Genomic DNA, 15,381 nt, shown 5'->3' on the forward strand with positions numbered 1-15,381 from the left:
GATTAGTATCTAACTTGCAATCACAAACATCTTAATTCGAATGTATTATACATTTTTTTTAATTATTGTCAAGACATCTTTTCTTTCCAAAAAATAATAACATCAAGGCAAAACTCAACGTAAGTGACAATACCTTCCAATAGTCTTGGGATCTAGTTTGAATTGAATCTAAACAAGAATTTTATTCTTGAAAATAACTCCCTTGGAGTTTCGTGGGTCCTTGCCCGCGATTTTAAAAATCTTGGTTAGTTTTATTACGAAAAGTATTCTTTTGACAATTGTATCTCAAGGTCTTTATATATACCTAGAATTTGCGTCTGTAATTATCCATCAAAGATTTCGTTAGATCAATACAAATCAAAAATATTAAGTCTTTTAGTGGCGCAGTATCTTCCTCATACTCACTTTGGTTCATCTTGTACAAACCCAAGTTACCCCTTGGAATTTACAATTAAAATTTCTTTTAAAAGATTATATGCAAAAATTAAATAAAATCCTATTTTACGAATGTAGCTTTTCTTGTCAGTTCATGGGATGATAGCCTGCTAGTCGTCTTTATTATAAAAATATAGTACCTGGGGATCCATACGAGTGCTTAGTTGATAGTATTTGCAGCTTTGTTTGTAACCCCAGTACTCGTCATTCCGTTTGTAGTGATTATATTTGCAGCATTATTGACAGCTCCTGCCTCTGCAGCCTTAGTAACTTTCTTCTTTGAGGCCATGGTCTTTAATTACAAGATTGAAAAGGGGATTTTGACAAAGGAGCTTGGGGATTGTCGCAATTGGATTGACAGAAATTTGATTGATGGGAAAAGGCGATCACTAAGAATTTTAGAAAAATCAAGAAGAGTCTTAATTCCATAGGGAAGTAGGATAGAAAGGATTGAGAATTTGATTCCAAGAGTTCGCAGAATATCCTCCTTGTCTTCGTGACGAGAATTCCCATCCTCGCGCTTATCTTGCCTCACTTCCTCTTGCTCTATACTCTTGAAAAGGCCCTCTCCTCGCTTGCTCAGACTGCCCCCCAACAACTCCTCGTGCCCCGTATTTATAGTTAAATTGAAAAAAAATTATTGTGGCCAAGAAGAGAAGCTCTTTATAGAGGGTATCATAACCTCGACTTTGTAAATCATGCATCTCTCCAAAACATTCGGCATAGCTAGTCATGATTAGATGCACTTGAATCAACATACCATATATCATTAAATACCCACATTCTTGTAACAACATTCATCATATGCTACATGACAAACGAACACTCATTTTTGTCATCATTTTGTCTTGAAGACTGCATGACTTTCTTGCTACAATTTGCCACTGCGAATCGCATCCTTCTTATCAAGACAGTGAGCTACAATATGACATGTTCTTCCATAATAGTGGCAAAAAATACTAGAATTACTAGAACCTCTATTCTGCTATCCACCTCTTGCTCTAAAGCTCCCTCTGTCTCTAGAATTACCACAACCTCCCGAAAATTGCATATCACCAAACAGTTAATTTAACCTATTTTACTAGTTACCACTAGCACAATCCATATCACTACCTCTTGAAAAGGATATGTAATGTCCCCTTCCTAAATTTGAATAAAATGCTTGGATGTGTTCACCGCTTCCTTCAGATGATTTGCCTTGCATATTGATCTCTTCAATCATCATAAGAGAAACCAACTCATCAAAATTTGAAAACAACTTCCGCACATACACAGAAGTAATAAAATATTTCCAAGCCTTCTCATTATTAAAGCCACCCAAAGCAAATGAAACCAAATTATTATCATCAAGCATTGCATAAATAGCTGCTAAGGCATCTCCAATGCTCCTCACCTTCAAAATATACTCATTTACAAACATCTTCCCTTTCTTCAAGGTATTTAACTCTTGCTTGAGCTGAATCTTCCATGCCTTTACATTTACTAAAAATATATTCTTGAAGTTTATCCAAGTTGCATGTGAATTTCATGTATTTTTTATATACCCCAACATCATGTTATTAATAACTGTAGACAACCAACACATTATCTTTTTGTCTTTGCTATTCCATTCTTCCCACACCTTTAATTATTCTACATTTGAAGAATCGCTTAGCTTTGGTTCTTTCTTTACCTAAAACAAACTCAAAGAAGCTTTTTCCAATAAGAAAGTTTGTTATATGAAACTTTCATAATGGATAGTTGTTTTCGTATAGCTTCTCAATAATTTGATTTCCATTGTTCTCGTCCATTACGATACAATTAAATACTAAACAGCAAGCAAAACTTCAACAATCCTTCACAAGATATGTATAGCAATGATCCATGCAGTCTTTTTTACTAACTGCTCAATAATATATATAATCTAGAACCTATTTGCCTATAAATCTTGTGTCTGCTTCTTAACAAACATCTTAGAACTTAAAAACTTGAAATCTATAACCTGTACACCTCAGGACAACTGACATAGCCAAAATTATAGTACGTCATGAAAATGTTGTCTCTAACCTTGTGGAGCTAAAACGGGGTTCGAAATGGCCTCACAGCCAAAAACACAACGGCGAGCAAGCCCTAAACAGCTTATTTACAAAGTACATACCGTTCTACTTACACACCAAATTTCATAGCAATCTGAGATTTTTGCTCTATCCTACTTCTAGGACCTCCATAGGCACTATCCAAGGGAAAGAGAAACAATAGAAAAGCTTTTTACCGATTACTTGCTTGCTTGAATCTTTGCTCCTTATTCTTCACATAAGCCTTCAAAACCAACCTCTCTCAATGGTATCACTCTAACACCATATCAAGAATCACACGATAGGAAAACTTGCTTGAGCTACTACGTTAAACACACACAATACACACGAGAGGAAGCTCACTCAAAAATACAATAAGAGAGATAGAGACCAAAACATTTTCTTGCTGGTTTTTCTTCCTTCTTCCTTTCACAATGCAATGTACACAAAGATACAACATAAAAAAAGTTAACCTACTAAGTCAAATAGTGCATAACTAACTATACTAATCAATTGGCGCTATAACTATGCCAGTTATAGGTTGGTGTAACTAACCAAATATTATAATGAATAAGGCAATGGCCATGTGAGGATCGCATGTGCTAAGTGCGAATGTGCAGACCCATCTAAACAGAAGATCCATCATCAATGTCCACACATGTTGAGCTTGCTATCTCAACAAAACAAGCATCGCCTACACCAAAAAATAGCATTGCTAGCATCAAGGGAAACCAACATTGAGATTAGCATGATCAGTTGGGAGATCTGCACAACTGGCTAATTCAAGTGCCAAACTGCATAATGGTAGCCACCATTAGCCTACATGAAGCTTTGTGTGGTCGAAAAGCTGTGTTTATTCTACCTTTCACATTTTACTTGCTTTTATTGACCAATTAAAATTAGCAATAAAATTTAGTTTTTTAGCCATTGATTCTAAATTAGATTTATCAACTAAAACTGTAGCCCACACCAATTTTAATAAATGAAACAAAAAAATCCATAGTAAGTTTCAATTAAATTTAATCAATTAAATGTGCACATGAACTTACACATTAATTAATTCTTCATTTTCATATAAAATCTTAACCACTTATGAACCTACCCATGTCTAGCACGATGCATGCAATTTCTTGGACACGCCTAAAGAACCAAGTCAAATCCTTATGACAAAAACCATATCGAGGATAGAATTTCAAGAGCATTGGAGTAGAGGTTAGCAACCATGATTGTCATGCCTTGTCATCTCCTACTTGTGAGCCTTAGTTTGAGTCAGATGACAACTTTAGGAGCTCTAACATATCTGTCACTTGTTTTGACGAAGAAGATAGCTCATTCTATAGCAACCATTTCATTGCCTTTCTGTGCATTCTCTTCTTCAATCGGGTTTCTCTATGCATTTCTCGAGCAATTTCTACATTTACCAATATGCCTTCACTTGCCAAACATTATCTATATTTGTTAGGATTTTTCCATGCACATCTAACATTTTCCTAGAATCAAATGCTGGTCGGACCAATATAGTTGGCCAATTTTCAAAGCCTAAAGGGCAAATGGGCCAGATTTAGGGACAGTTGGCTATATATAGCCTCCCCCACTCACTTGGCAAATCATCTTTCATTCTTCCCTTATTACAGGTTTGCAAGTGTACACTCCTACTTCCATCTCCTCCTCCATCTCCAATGTTGCCGTCATCATCAATCTAATCTAGTGCCCTCATTGACATTGTGGGCTGCATACAAGGACTAATCAATCCTCTTTCTGTATTCACCATTTGTTCCTTGTTCAATGCAAATGTATTTCTTCTTCTCTTACAATCTCTATGTTCCTTTGTCTCCATGTTCATGTTTCCTTTCTACTGCGCACTCACATGGTATCATTGTCTAAGTGAGACACAAAGCTAATGTATCACAAAGGAGACCACCCCAGACTACCAAGCAATGCTTCCACATCATTGTTTTGCTGACAACACAGCCTTCTGCTTGGAGGCAATAGTTTTCCTCAAGCCAAGTACCCATTTCCCTCATTGTTTTGATACCAACTTACTCTCTTGTTGGAGGCAACAAGCTTCCTCAAACAAGCGACAATCCTCTGCTACAAATGCAGTATATCTTGGCCAAGCGATAGCTCTCAACAAATGCAATAGTCTTTGTGCAAGCGACAATCTCTCTTCCCCAGGCAAACCCTCTACATCAACTCCATTGTGATCCTATAGCCGTTTCCTCCTATTTCAAGGCTGTCTACAGCCAAAACGCACGTTTCTTGTGGGTATCTTGCAAGATATCAACAGTCTTACAACCAATTTCGCAACTCTCATGATGTAGATGAGAAGTATTCTCATCCCTCCTCCGAATGGCAATGAGATTATCACGAAGACTATCATGCAAATCATGAAGAACAATGCTCACCTAGCCCATTTGTATGGGACCCCTCTCCTCCCCATTCTCTCCATGTTTCACAAAAGGCCCGTTCTACTAGTCCCAAAATGCAATCTATGGCACCCTCTACACAAGTGCCCGTATTGTCTTCTTTGCCCAAAGAAGACTGGCTTGATGGTACAAACTATTCGCTTTGGTTGTGCAAGGTGAAGTGTATCCAATGAATACCCATGAGTAAGTGTTCCTTCATAATGGTAAGTTGAAGAAGCCTTCTTCAGTGGTTGTCTTGTCTTCTAAGAGGCCTTGGCTAGTTAATAGTGGAGCTTCTAGTCATATGGCTCCATGAGGTGATTTGTTAGAGGATCTACACGCTGAGGAGGATTCAATCACTGTTGGTGACATTGTATCGGTGCCTATAAGTGGTGTTGGCACTTTGCCTTTGTTTCTTGATTGTGTGTCAAGCTCCCTTTTACAGGCCCTTTATGTTCGGACTTGGGCTTTCCACTCCTCTCAGTGTATGGCCTTACCAAGCTTAGTACCTGAGTTGTTTTCACCAACCAAGCCGTCATTTGTATTGAGGATTGTTCTATGAGAGCTATTATCGCGACAAGTTGGCAAGAGAACAAGCTTTACAAGGTCCATTTCCCTTTTCTTATGCAAGGTCCTCTGCAACAATTATCTATTGCTACACCCATTCCCACCTAAGCACCATCCATTCCATAAGTTCCTTCCCATCCCCCACCCACTCCTCCCCTGGTTCCCCCATACCCCCATCCCTTTCAAAGGGGAACAATCTCTGTGATGTGGCTATGAATTCCCTGGCCCCTAGTCTTTCAGAGGAGGTTTCCCAAGATCATTAGAAGCTTCTTCATCGGAGGTGTACATTGACGGGCTTCCTCGATATTGGCATTCCTCTTGCCACCCCAAGATTTAGTTCTTTGGCCTTCCACCACATTCAGGATCTAAGAGGGGGTGTTAGCAGTCATGATTGTCATGCATTATCTCTTGCTTGTGAGCCTCAAGACGAGGGCTTTAGGAGCTCTAACATGTCTACCACTCGTTTTGAAAGAGGAGGTAGCTCGTTCTAGAGCAGCCATTTCATTGCCTTTCTGTGCATTTTTCTTTTCTAGTTGTGTTTCTGTGTGCATTTCGCAAGCAATTTCTGCATTTAACAGTCTACCTTCACCTACCCGACATTGTCCATGTTTGTTAGGATTTTCCCATGCACATCTAACATTTTCCCAACATTAAATGCTGGTTGGCTGAAACTTTTAAGGCCCAAAGGGCAAGTCGGCCAAATTTAGGGACAATTGGCTATATATAGCCTCCCCCACTCACTTGGTAGATCATCTTCCATTCTTCCCTTGCAGGTTTGCAAGTGCACACTCTGCCTTCGATCTTCTACTCTGTCTCCAGTGCTGCCATCATCATCAGCTTGATCAAGAGCCCTCATTGACACTATGGGCTGCACGCACGGACTAATCAGTCCTTCTATATTCAGCATTTGTTCCTTGTTCAGTGCAGATTTTTTTTTCTTCTCTTGCAGTCCCCATTTGTTCCTTTGTGTTTGTGTTTGTGTTTCCTTTCCACTGCACACTCTCACAATAGAGGGGTTATGTCACTATATTCCTCTACACACATCCAAGTTCCTATCATTGAAACCAAAGGGGAGAGATCAGGTGAGTAAGACAAGGATGTCAACATTGCCTCTTCTTCTTCATGGCAAAGACCACAAGTTCAATTATGACAAATAGGCCACTGGTATCAAGGAATTAGGCTCTCCATCCTAAACTTTGACAACATCCAGATGTGGAATGTGCAGATGATGCAGAAGTGTATCTAGTTGACAAATAGGCCACTGGTTGAAAGGTGAGAAGGATCGAAGCTTGCACGCGAGCTATGGCGGGAGAGCAAGAGCAAGAAAGAGAGAGACAAGAAATGGGAACTCCAACAGTCACAATGTGTGACCGGGCCTTCCTTTATTTACTAGTCACTAAAATGAATGTAAAGAATAAAGTGACGTGACCGGCGCCCGCCACCTGCAGTGTACAGTGGCGGGTACTGTCAGTGTAGTAATACACGGGGCGGCACGGCGGAGGCGCCTTTACCCCAACAACCTCCCACTTAAAGGCGAATCTGCCCCAGTGAGAGAGAAAAGAAAAGAAAAAGGCAGTACAACTGTACATAGGTACAAGGGATGAGGAAAGGCAACATCTCATCCAACGCCCATCAATCTCCTGAGGAAGGCAAAGCGCTCAGTAGTGAGGCTTTTCGTGAGCAGATCTGCAGGATTCTCGTCAGTGGAGATCTTGACAAGGTCAACAGACTTATCCTCCACGACACCACGTATGAAGTGATACCTCACCTCAATGTGTTTTGTCTTCGCATGAAAGACCGGATTCTTAGCCAATTGAATGGCACTCATAGAATCCGAATGCAGTGTAGGTATAGCATCAATCCCAAGGTCAGCAACTAGACGGCCTAGCCATATGGCCTCCTTGCAAGCCTCAGTGGCTACAACATACTCGGCCTCAGTGGTAGACAAAGCCGTACACTTCAAAACCCTGGACATCCAAGAGACGGCACCTTCAGCATAGGTGAATACATAGCCAGAAGTGGACTTCTTACTATCTGCATGTCCTGCATAATCGGAGTCAGTGTACCCCACGACCCCTGTATCCTGGCTGCCATAGCAAATACACATATCTATTGTGCCCTTCAGGTACCTCATGATACCCTTCACGGCATCCCAATGTTTCCTGCCAGGTGTAGCCATATAGCAAGCCACAACACCAACTGCAAAGGCAATATCTGGATGAGTGGCTATCATGGCATACATCAAACTGCCCACGGCTAAAGCATAAGGGATCTGGGCCATCTCGGCCCTCTGCTCATCTGTCTGCGGACAATCGGCCTGTGATACCTTCACATAAGAAGGCAATGGACAGCCAATAGGCTTTACGTCCTGCATGCGGAAGCGCTCAAGGACTTTATGAATATACTCCCTCTGTGACAAGTAGAGGAGTCCCTGATGCCTGTCGCGTCTAATGCGCATACCAAGTATGTGAGAGGCCTGCCCCAAATCCTTCATCTCAAAGCTCTTCTTCAGCTGAGATTTAAGAGCATCTAGCTCATCATGAGCTTTCCCTGCTATCAGCATATCATCCACATAAAGTACCAAAATAAGCAATGAACCATCACGGGCTTTCTTCGTGTAAAGACACGGATCCATAGCACTCCTGCTATAGCCCTGTGACTGCATAAAGGCATCAAACTTATGATACCATTCCCTAGGTGCCTGCTTCAAGCCATAAAGACTTTTCTTCAACTTGCACACTAGGTGCTCCCTGCCAGGTTTTGCAAAGCCCTTAGGCTGCTCCATATAGATCTCATCATGCAAGTCCCCATGTAAGAAAGCCGTCTTGGCATCCATCTGATATAGATCTAAGTCAAGCTGAGCAACCAAAGCCAAGACCAAGCGCAGGGTGGTCATCTTAACCACAGGAGAAAAGACCTCATCAAAGTCTACACCATGCTCCTGCTTAAAACCCTTTGCTACCAATCTAGCCTTGTATGCCGGCTTCGGGTGTCCAGGGGTACTTTTCAGCTTGTACACCCACTTGCATGGCAAAGCCTTCTTGCCCTTAGGCAAGGCAACCAAATCCCAAGTCTCATTCTTATGCAAGGAGTCGATCTCAGACTGCATAGCCCTCTCCCAGGAGTGACTGTCACCCCTGCGCATAGCCTCATCATAAGTGAAAGACTCTCCTACATCTGTAACCAAAACATAATGCATAGAGGGCTGAAATCTATCAGGTGGACGTCTGTCTCTAGCAGACCGTCTCACTGCAGGCTCTGCTGCCTGTCCAACACCCTGATCATGAGCATCTGCTGCAGCTGTAGGCTGTCCAACTGGCTGTGCAGGAGCTCTAGGCTCCTCTTGAAAGATCACTCTGCGGATCTCAACCACCTTCTTAGGCTGCCTGTGCATCTTGTCTTCATGGAAGACTACATCATGGCTGCTTACTATTTTCCGCGCCTGCAGATCCCATAGGCGATAGCCCATCTCTCCTGAATCACCATAACCAAGAAAGATGCATTTAATACTCTTTGGATCCAACTTACTCCTCTTGTCCCTGGGCACATGGCAGAATGCCTCACATCCAAAGACACGGAGATGCGCATAAGAGGGTGGCTTACCAGCCCAAACTTCCTCTGCAACCTGGAAATCCAATCCACTAGAAGGCGATCGATTTATGACATGCACTGCTGTATTAACTGCCTCAGCCCAAAAGCTCTGTGGTAGGCCTGCATGGCTAAGCATAGAGCGGACACGCTCCTGAATAGTCCTGTTCATACGCTCAGCCAAACCATTCTGGGCGGGGGTATAAGGGGCGGTCAACTGACGCTTAATACCCCTGTCATCACAAAACTGCTCAAAAGCACATGAGACATATTCTCCCCCATTGTCAGTCCTAAGGCATTTCAACCTATACCCAGTCTGGTTCTCAACAAGAGCAAGCCAACGCTGAAAGACTGCCAAGACATTGGACTTTTGCTTTATGGGATAAGCCCACACTTTCCTAGAAAAATCATCAATGAAGGTAACAAAGTACTTCGCGCCACCCATAGACATACACGACATGGGCCCACAAACATCTGAATGCACCAAAGCCAAGGGCTCACTCATGCATGGCCTACCCGATTTCTTATGCGTAGACCTATTTTTCTTACCATAAAGACAATGATCACACGAGTCAAAACGTGCATAGTCCAAAGACGGAAGATACTACAAACCAGATAACATTTTCATTCCCTTTAAAGACATATGCCCCAAACAGGCATGTCAAAGTGATACATGTGGGATAAAGCCCACTGCCAAAACATGGTCTACAGAAGACCTAGATACAACAAGAGAATAGAGGCTGTCAGCCTTGGCGCCTCTAGCAAGCACAAGTCTGCCTCTGGTAATCTTCCAGGCAGAATCCCCAAAACAGACATGAAACCCTGCATCATCCAACTGTCCTGCAGACATAAGACTGCGTGTAAGCGCAAGTACATGACGTACATCCCTGAGCAAAAAGAAACTGCCAGTGGAAAACTGCAATTGAATATCTCCACAGCCCACAATATCAAGAGATCTGTCATCTCCAAGTCTGACTGATCCAGATACAGCACGGTAAGAGTGAAACCACTCACGGTAAGGCGTCACTTGGAAGGACGCACCTGAATCCAATAACCAACACTGTGCATACATTCTAGGTGTCTCAGTCAAGTGTGAGGCATCAGAAGAACTAGCTGCAAGTATGAACTCATCACTACCATCGGAATCCTCAGTCTGCGTGACATTAATTTCCTTAATCTTGACGCTGGACTTCGTAGGTACTGTGCTGCGATCAGAGGACTTCTCCTGCACTTTCTCTTTCCCCTTATCCTTGCGCTTCTCATTGCGCAACTCATGACACTGTGGTCTGATATGGCCCTTTTTTCCACAATGATGGCAAGTGACATTAGCGTTGCGCCCATGCGACTTTCCACGAGATTTAGACCAATCCTTCTGAGAGTCACGGCCACGGCCATTCCCACGTTCATTCCTGTCATTCCTGTCTCTAACTGTCAAAGCATGTGAAACAAGAGAGGCATCCAAGTTTTTGCGATTAACCTCTTCCTGCAGAAGAGCACTCTCAACATCATTCAGTTTCAGAGTAGCACTAGAGGCACATAGGGCAGTGCGGAATACATCCCGTGACTCATTCAGAGTCCCAAGCAAGAAAAGAGGAGTTACTTCCTCTCCAAAGGTGATATCCTGCGAAGTCAGGTTCTTCAGTATAGCATGGAACTAGCTCAAGTGAGCAAACATAGTCGCATTATCCTTCATGCGCAGATCCATAAGCTGCTTCAACCAGTACATCTGACTCGCCGGACTTTCTTATCATAAAGATTCTTGATCTTATTCCATAGATCCCATGCACTCTGTGCTTCCTCAAATACATTATAATGTACCTGTTCAGTGAGAAACAATACAATCATGGACTTGCATAGCTCATCAAGTTCAAGCCAGTCGTCATTGTTCATAGTTTCAGGTTGCTCCCCGCTCAACCGAAGTGGCTTAATCTGAGATTTCTGCACCAAGACCTGCCAAATTTGACTCTTCCAATAAGAGTAGTTGGTACCATCCAACTTTGTGATATTAAATATGGCATTATCAGTCGAAGAAGACGCCATAATGCAGGCTGGAAATGCACAGACAGTCTAAAACTACTTGCTGTTTTACTGCAGAAAGTGCCCAAAATCCACTGAAATGAGCTCCAAATGGCGAGAAAACTGTGTCAAAAAATGCTGGCCACTTAGTACTAGGAGCGGTACACCAAATCAAGATATTTCAGCATAAAAATACTGCTTAGTCCACCAATAAATGCTTGCTGTAATAAATTTCAGAACTGCAATAATGAGAGCAAACTGTCCCAAAACTGGATCTAATGTCAACTAAACAATGCTGGGTCCAAAGCCGGCATAAAGAGGACAAAGCAAAGCCAAATCACAGTGAAAATACATGAGCATAACACCGAGAGATGTCAAATAGCATCTACCAGTAAGAGACACCCCCAGACAATCTAGGCAAAATGTACCTGCAACTGCCAAAACCTGACACAAATAGGTGTCTGCTCAAAAGAAAGCGGATCCAAAACTAAGACTCGGCTCATAAGCATCCTGTGAACCAAGACATATACTCAATGCAACATCCAATTGTCGGAGTATAATCCCAAAGTCTCAATACATCTGTAACTGCTCAATGACATAGACTGCTCCAATAGCATGTAATCCCTACTCAAGGTCAAGTAAGCATGCAAGATGCTCCCACTGGCACAAAAGGCATACAAACGAGACCCAAGACAAAGTACCAGTGACAAGTGACCAAGTCAATGCGTCAGATGCATCCAAGAGAGTATGACATACATGAAGCAACTGTCATAGCAACCACTGAGCAAGACATAATCCCAATGGCAAGATCTCTATCAAGTCAATACATCCAGTAGCAAGCCAAAGTCAATATCCTTGTGAGTAGGAAGTGCTCAAAACATCCAAATCGGAGCTCCAAAATATCTGTCAAGCATGGACGAACTAAGAGGCATCAACCACGGACCAAAGCATGTAATGCATAGAGCTTATCCGTTAAGTACAGACAATAGGCATAAGCAGCCCAAATGCCAGTCAAGTCGACCAAACTGCCAATGACAAACCAATAACAATGGAGCAAATGCGATACTCAAAAGCATTCCGGAATCACGATCATGAGTTCGAAGTCGATCCCCAAAGTGTAATACATCATGACAAACCCATAGCATACATCCGGTATCGATAGAGAAGCAATACATGTGACAAATGAGCTTCAGCCCGCTCATGTACAGCAGCTCTAAACAGTCCAAAACTATCAATTTCCAGCCCAACAACAATGCCAAATCATGGGCAAATCAAATGCATACATTCTCAAGACATTCGGGCATCAAGTAGACCGCATACGGGCATCAAATAGCACAACCGGAATGGAGTGTAAGCAACAAATGCTAATGTTAATATTGCTGCCCTGTTTTCAGCCTGTTATGACAGTTTATGACAGTCCCAAATCTGAAGAAATCAGCCCCGAATGATCAAGACCAATGCCCACAGCTTGAATGACATCAAACATGAAGTCTAATAGCCCTCTTGATCAAGGTAGAGAGCAACAAGCAATGGCCAACTGTGGAGCTGAAGTAGATGAGCGCTAACCTGGAAAAATGACGCAATCTGCCCTGTTGGTGCTGAACTTGCTGCTGCTTCACGTGAGCTGAAAGGGGGTAATGGGGGGGCTCAAGAAGGGCCTATCAAAGGCCTATGACAAGCCTCTTTGAGCCTTGATAGGTGTAAGGCACAATATGAGGGGAATAAGCTTCAAGGGTTTGAAGCCATGGCTGCCCTTGCTGTTTGCAACCTGTAGACTGAAATAAAACCCTGAAAGAATGATCAAATACCTCAGTACCAATGCCTTGAAGGTGCCTCAATAGGCCGGAAAGGTACTCGGGAAGCCGGGGAGTGACAAGAGCTCGGGGAGATCGGATATGGCTGCCGGGATGGAGATCCAATGCAAGAAGGGAGTCAATGCGAAGCTAAGCAAGCACCGAGTCGAGCTCGAGCAAGAGGAAGCCAAGCTCTAATACCAATTGAAAGGTAAGAAGGATCGAAGCTTGCACACGAGCTATGGCGGGAGAGCGAGAGCAAGAAAGAGAGAGACAAGAAATGGAAACTACAACAGTCACAATGTGTAACCGAGCCTTCCTTTATTTACTAGTCACTAAAATGAATGTAAATAATAAAGTGACGTGACGGGCGCCCGCCACCTGCAGTGTGCAGTGGCGGGTACTATCAGTGTAGTAATACACGGGGCGGCACGGCGGAGGCGCCTTTACCCCAACACTGGTATCCGGACATTAGGCTGCCCATCCCAAATGATATGGAATTTGCAGATGATGCAGCAGTGTACCTAGATAAAGACAAGAGTAACTTTCAGGCTCTTGGAGTTAAGGTTGCCTCTTTTGAGTGAGAGTGCGACCCACCCCACTTGCATCGTAGTTTCACGGGTAGCTTCTTCTATGCACATGCAGCCAGTTAATGCCACATGGGAGACAAGTAGAGAAGCTGAAGACAGGCTGCAGATCAGAGTGTAGATTGGGCCACCAAAGATATAAGTAAACATATTATAGCTAGATTATCAAAGGCCCCAAAATCTTATCTCATCATTGTTCAAAAACACTATATGAAGCCACACCATGTTGAGACTACATCGTGCTGTTTATAGTGTACAAACTGTGTTAAAATCTCTTCCATTCACAAAAAAAATAATCAAGAGACCTTGCACATTAAAATATCATATATGATACTTATCCTCTGCCTGTGCGAAATTTCCAGTTTCTGCTAGGCAAGAGACAAGACATTGTATCCAAATCATTTTGTAAAGAATTAGAAAACCTGAGAAGGTCTGTTAGACATAATAAGCCTTCTTGTTAAGGCAATTGCACAAGCATGGTAAAAACTATGGATGGGCCTATGTGTTCTGTAGGTACAGTACTTGTTTAGGGTCACATAGGCAGAATATTGAGTTTCCTTGTTCACACAATTAGAAAAACGATCCCCAAAATAGGAGATCAGATTTGCAAACCAGCATGTGTCCTGATCAAGCTTCCATTACTGCACTTTATAAGCAGTTCCTATATGGTCCTTGGAGCACACTGTTTCTTAGATATGCTAGGGTGGCTGTGCAGTGTTGGGAATCCATTAGACTTCATTGACTTTGTCCTGTGTGCAAAGTATCTGTCTTTTTTTACTTCAAAATGCATTGAATTTTTCGCATACATTGGTTTTGCATGTTATACATGTTGGAACCAATAGACCTCTCATTGATTTTCACAACCATCTGAATCTGGATTGCACAATAGCTTGACGACTACACTAGCAAGGGGACCTCTTACACGAGATAGACGTCACAAATGGCTTACCTTGATGTACACTGAGTAACTTGTAACCCTTGCACTTGTTTTTCTGATAAAGTCTGCAATAAACACCAAACAGGCTTCTCGCCCCTTTTGCACAGTCCTATCATGATTGAGAGACAAACTATCCACAAGCTTGAATAGACCTGTTGCAGGATCAAAGATGGTAGCTAATGCAAGAGAGATGTCTTGGTCGGTATTAAGCTCTTCGCATAACTGTGAAATGTCATTGATTGCTGAAACAATATCTGCTGAGGCCCCTTTCGTGGCAGCTTCCACCTCCTCTCTCAAGGAAGCAAAATACCGCACGAATTTCTGATCCATCGAAGCAATCACGATTCAACGACCAAGTCAAGAACTGTTTTGAGAGGTCACTCAACGCAAAATATACATTGAGGTGGCCTTTCGTGCATATGCATTGCATTCTTGCAAGCCGTCCAATGACCTTCCATTTCAGCGTGCGGAGATTTCCGAAGGAAGTATGCGATCTTTTGCCCGTGTCGTGCTTCAATCATGAAGATGTACGAGGCTGATGCGATAAACAGAAGTTCGTCACATGCACGCCTTGATCAGGAAGGTTTTCCGAAGCTGATATTGTAGAAAGCTTCTGCCTGTCTTGCTTTAAGCTTGCCAAGCTGATGCACAAACAGGAATTCGTCACTTGATGATGGAGGTGTTCGAAAGACTGATATCAACGCCGGCGGTCTCATCGGCTAGTCTTTTTTTAAGCGCGAGGCCCCGCGAAACAGGAAGCCCGCCATCGCGTCGTTCACACTCTAAGACAATTTAATTTAGAAGAAAAGACAACGCATTGGATGAACTAGGTATTAGGCTTGATTCACACGTGCCTTAGGACATTTCTGCGTGGTAACCACGTCATGCTGCTGACGTGTCTCATCTTAGCCAAGTTTTCTAACTTTGTGGAACGCTGAACCTGCCGAGGAGCAGCAGCCCGTGTGTGAGTTGTGAGAGGTTCAAGGTTCAAATTTCACA

The 15,381-nt window shown here is 42.7% G+C and overlaps 1 protein-coding gene across 1 annotated transcript in view; it reads right to left on the reverse strand.

The window, feature by feature from the left end:
• LOC148039041 (uncharacterized) overlaps window positions 1-15,165 on the reverse strand; it is a 183,147-nt gene extending 167,982 nt beyond the window's left edge. Inside the window, exon 1 of the mRNA XM_087674909.1 lies at window positions 14,395-15,165. Within this exon, the coding sequence (XP_087531035.1) occupies window positions 14,395-14,712 (318 nt within the window). The 5' untranslated portion in view covers window positions 14,713-15,165. The remainder of the gene's footprint in view (window positions 1-14,394) is intronic.
• Window positions 15,166-15,381: the final 216 nt, after the last annotated feature.

The sequence above is a fragment of the Lygodium microphyllum genome, chromosome 3 (genome assembly GCF_053477565.2).
Source record: "Lygodium microphyllum isolate KBCC chromosome 3, Lygodium_microphyllum_v1.1.10, whole genome shotgun sequence".
NCBI classification, from domain to species: Eukaryota; Viridiplantae; Streptophyta; class Polypodiopsida; order Schizaeales; family Lygodiaceae; genus Lygodium; species Lygodium microphyllum.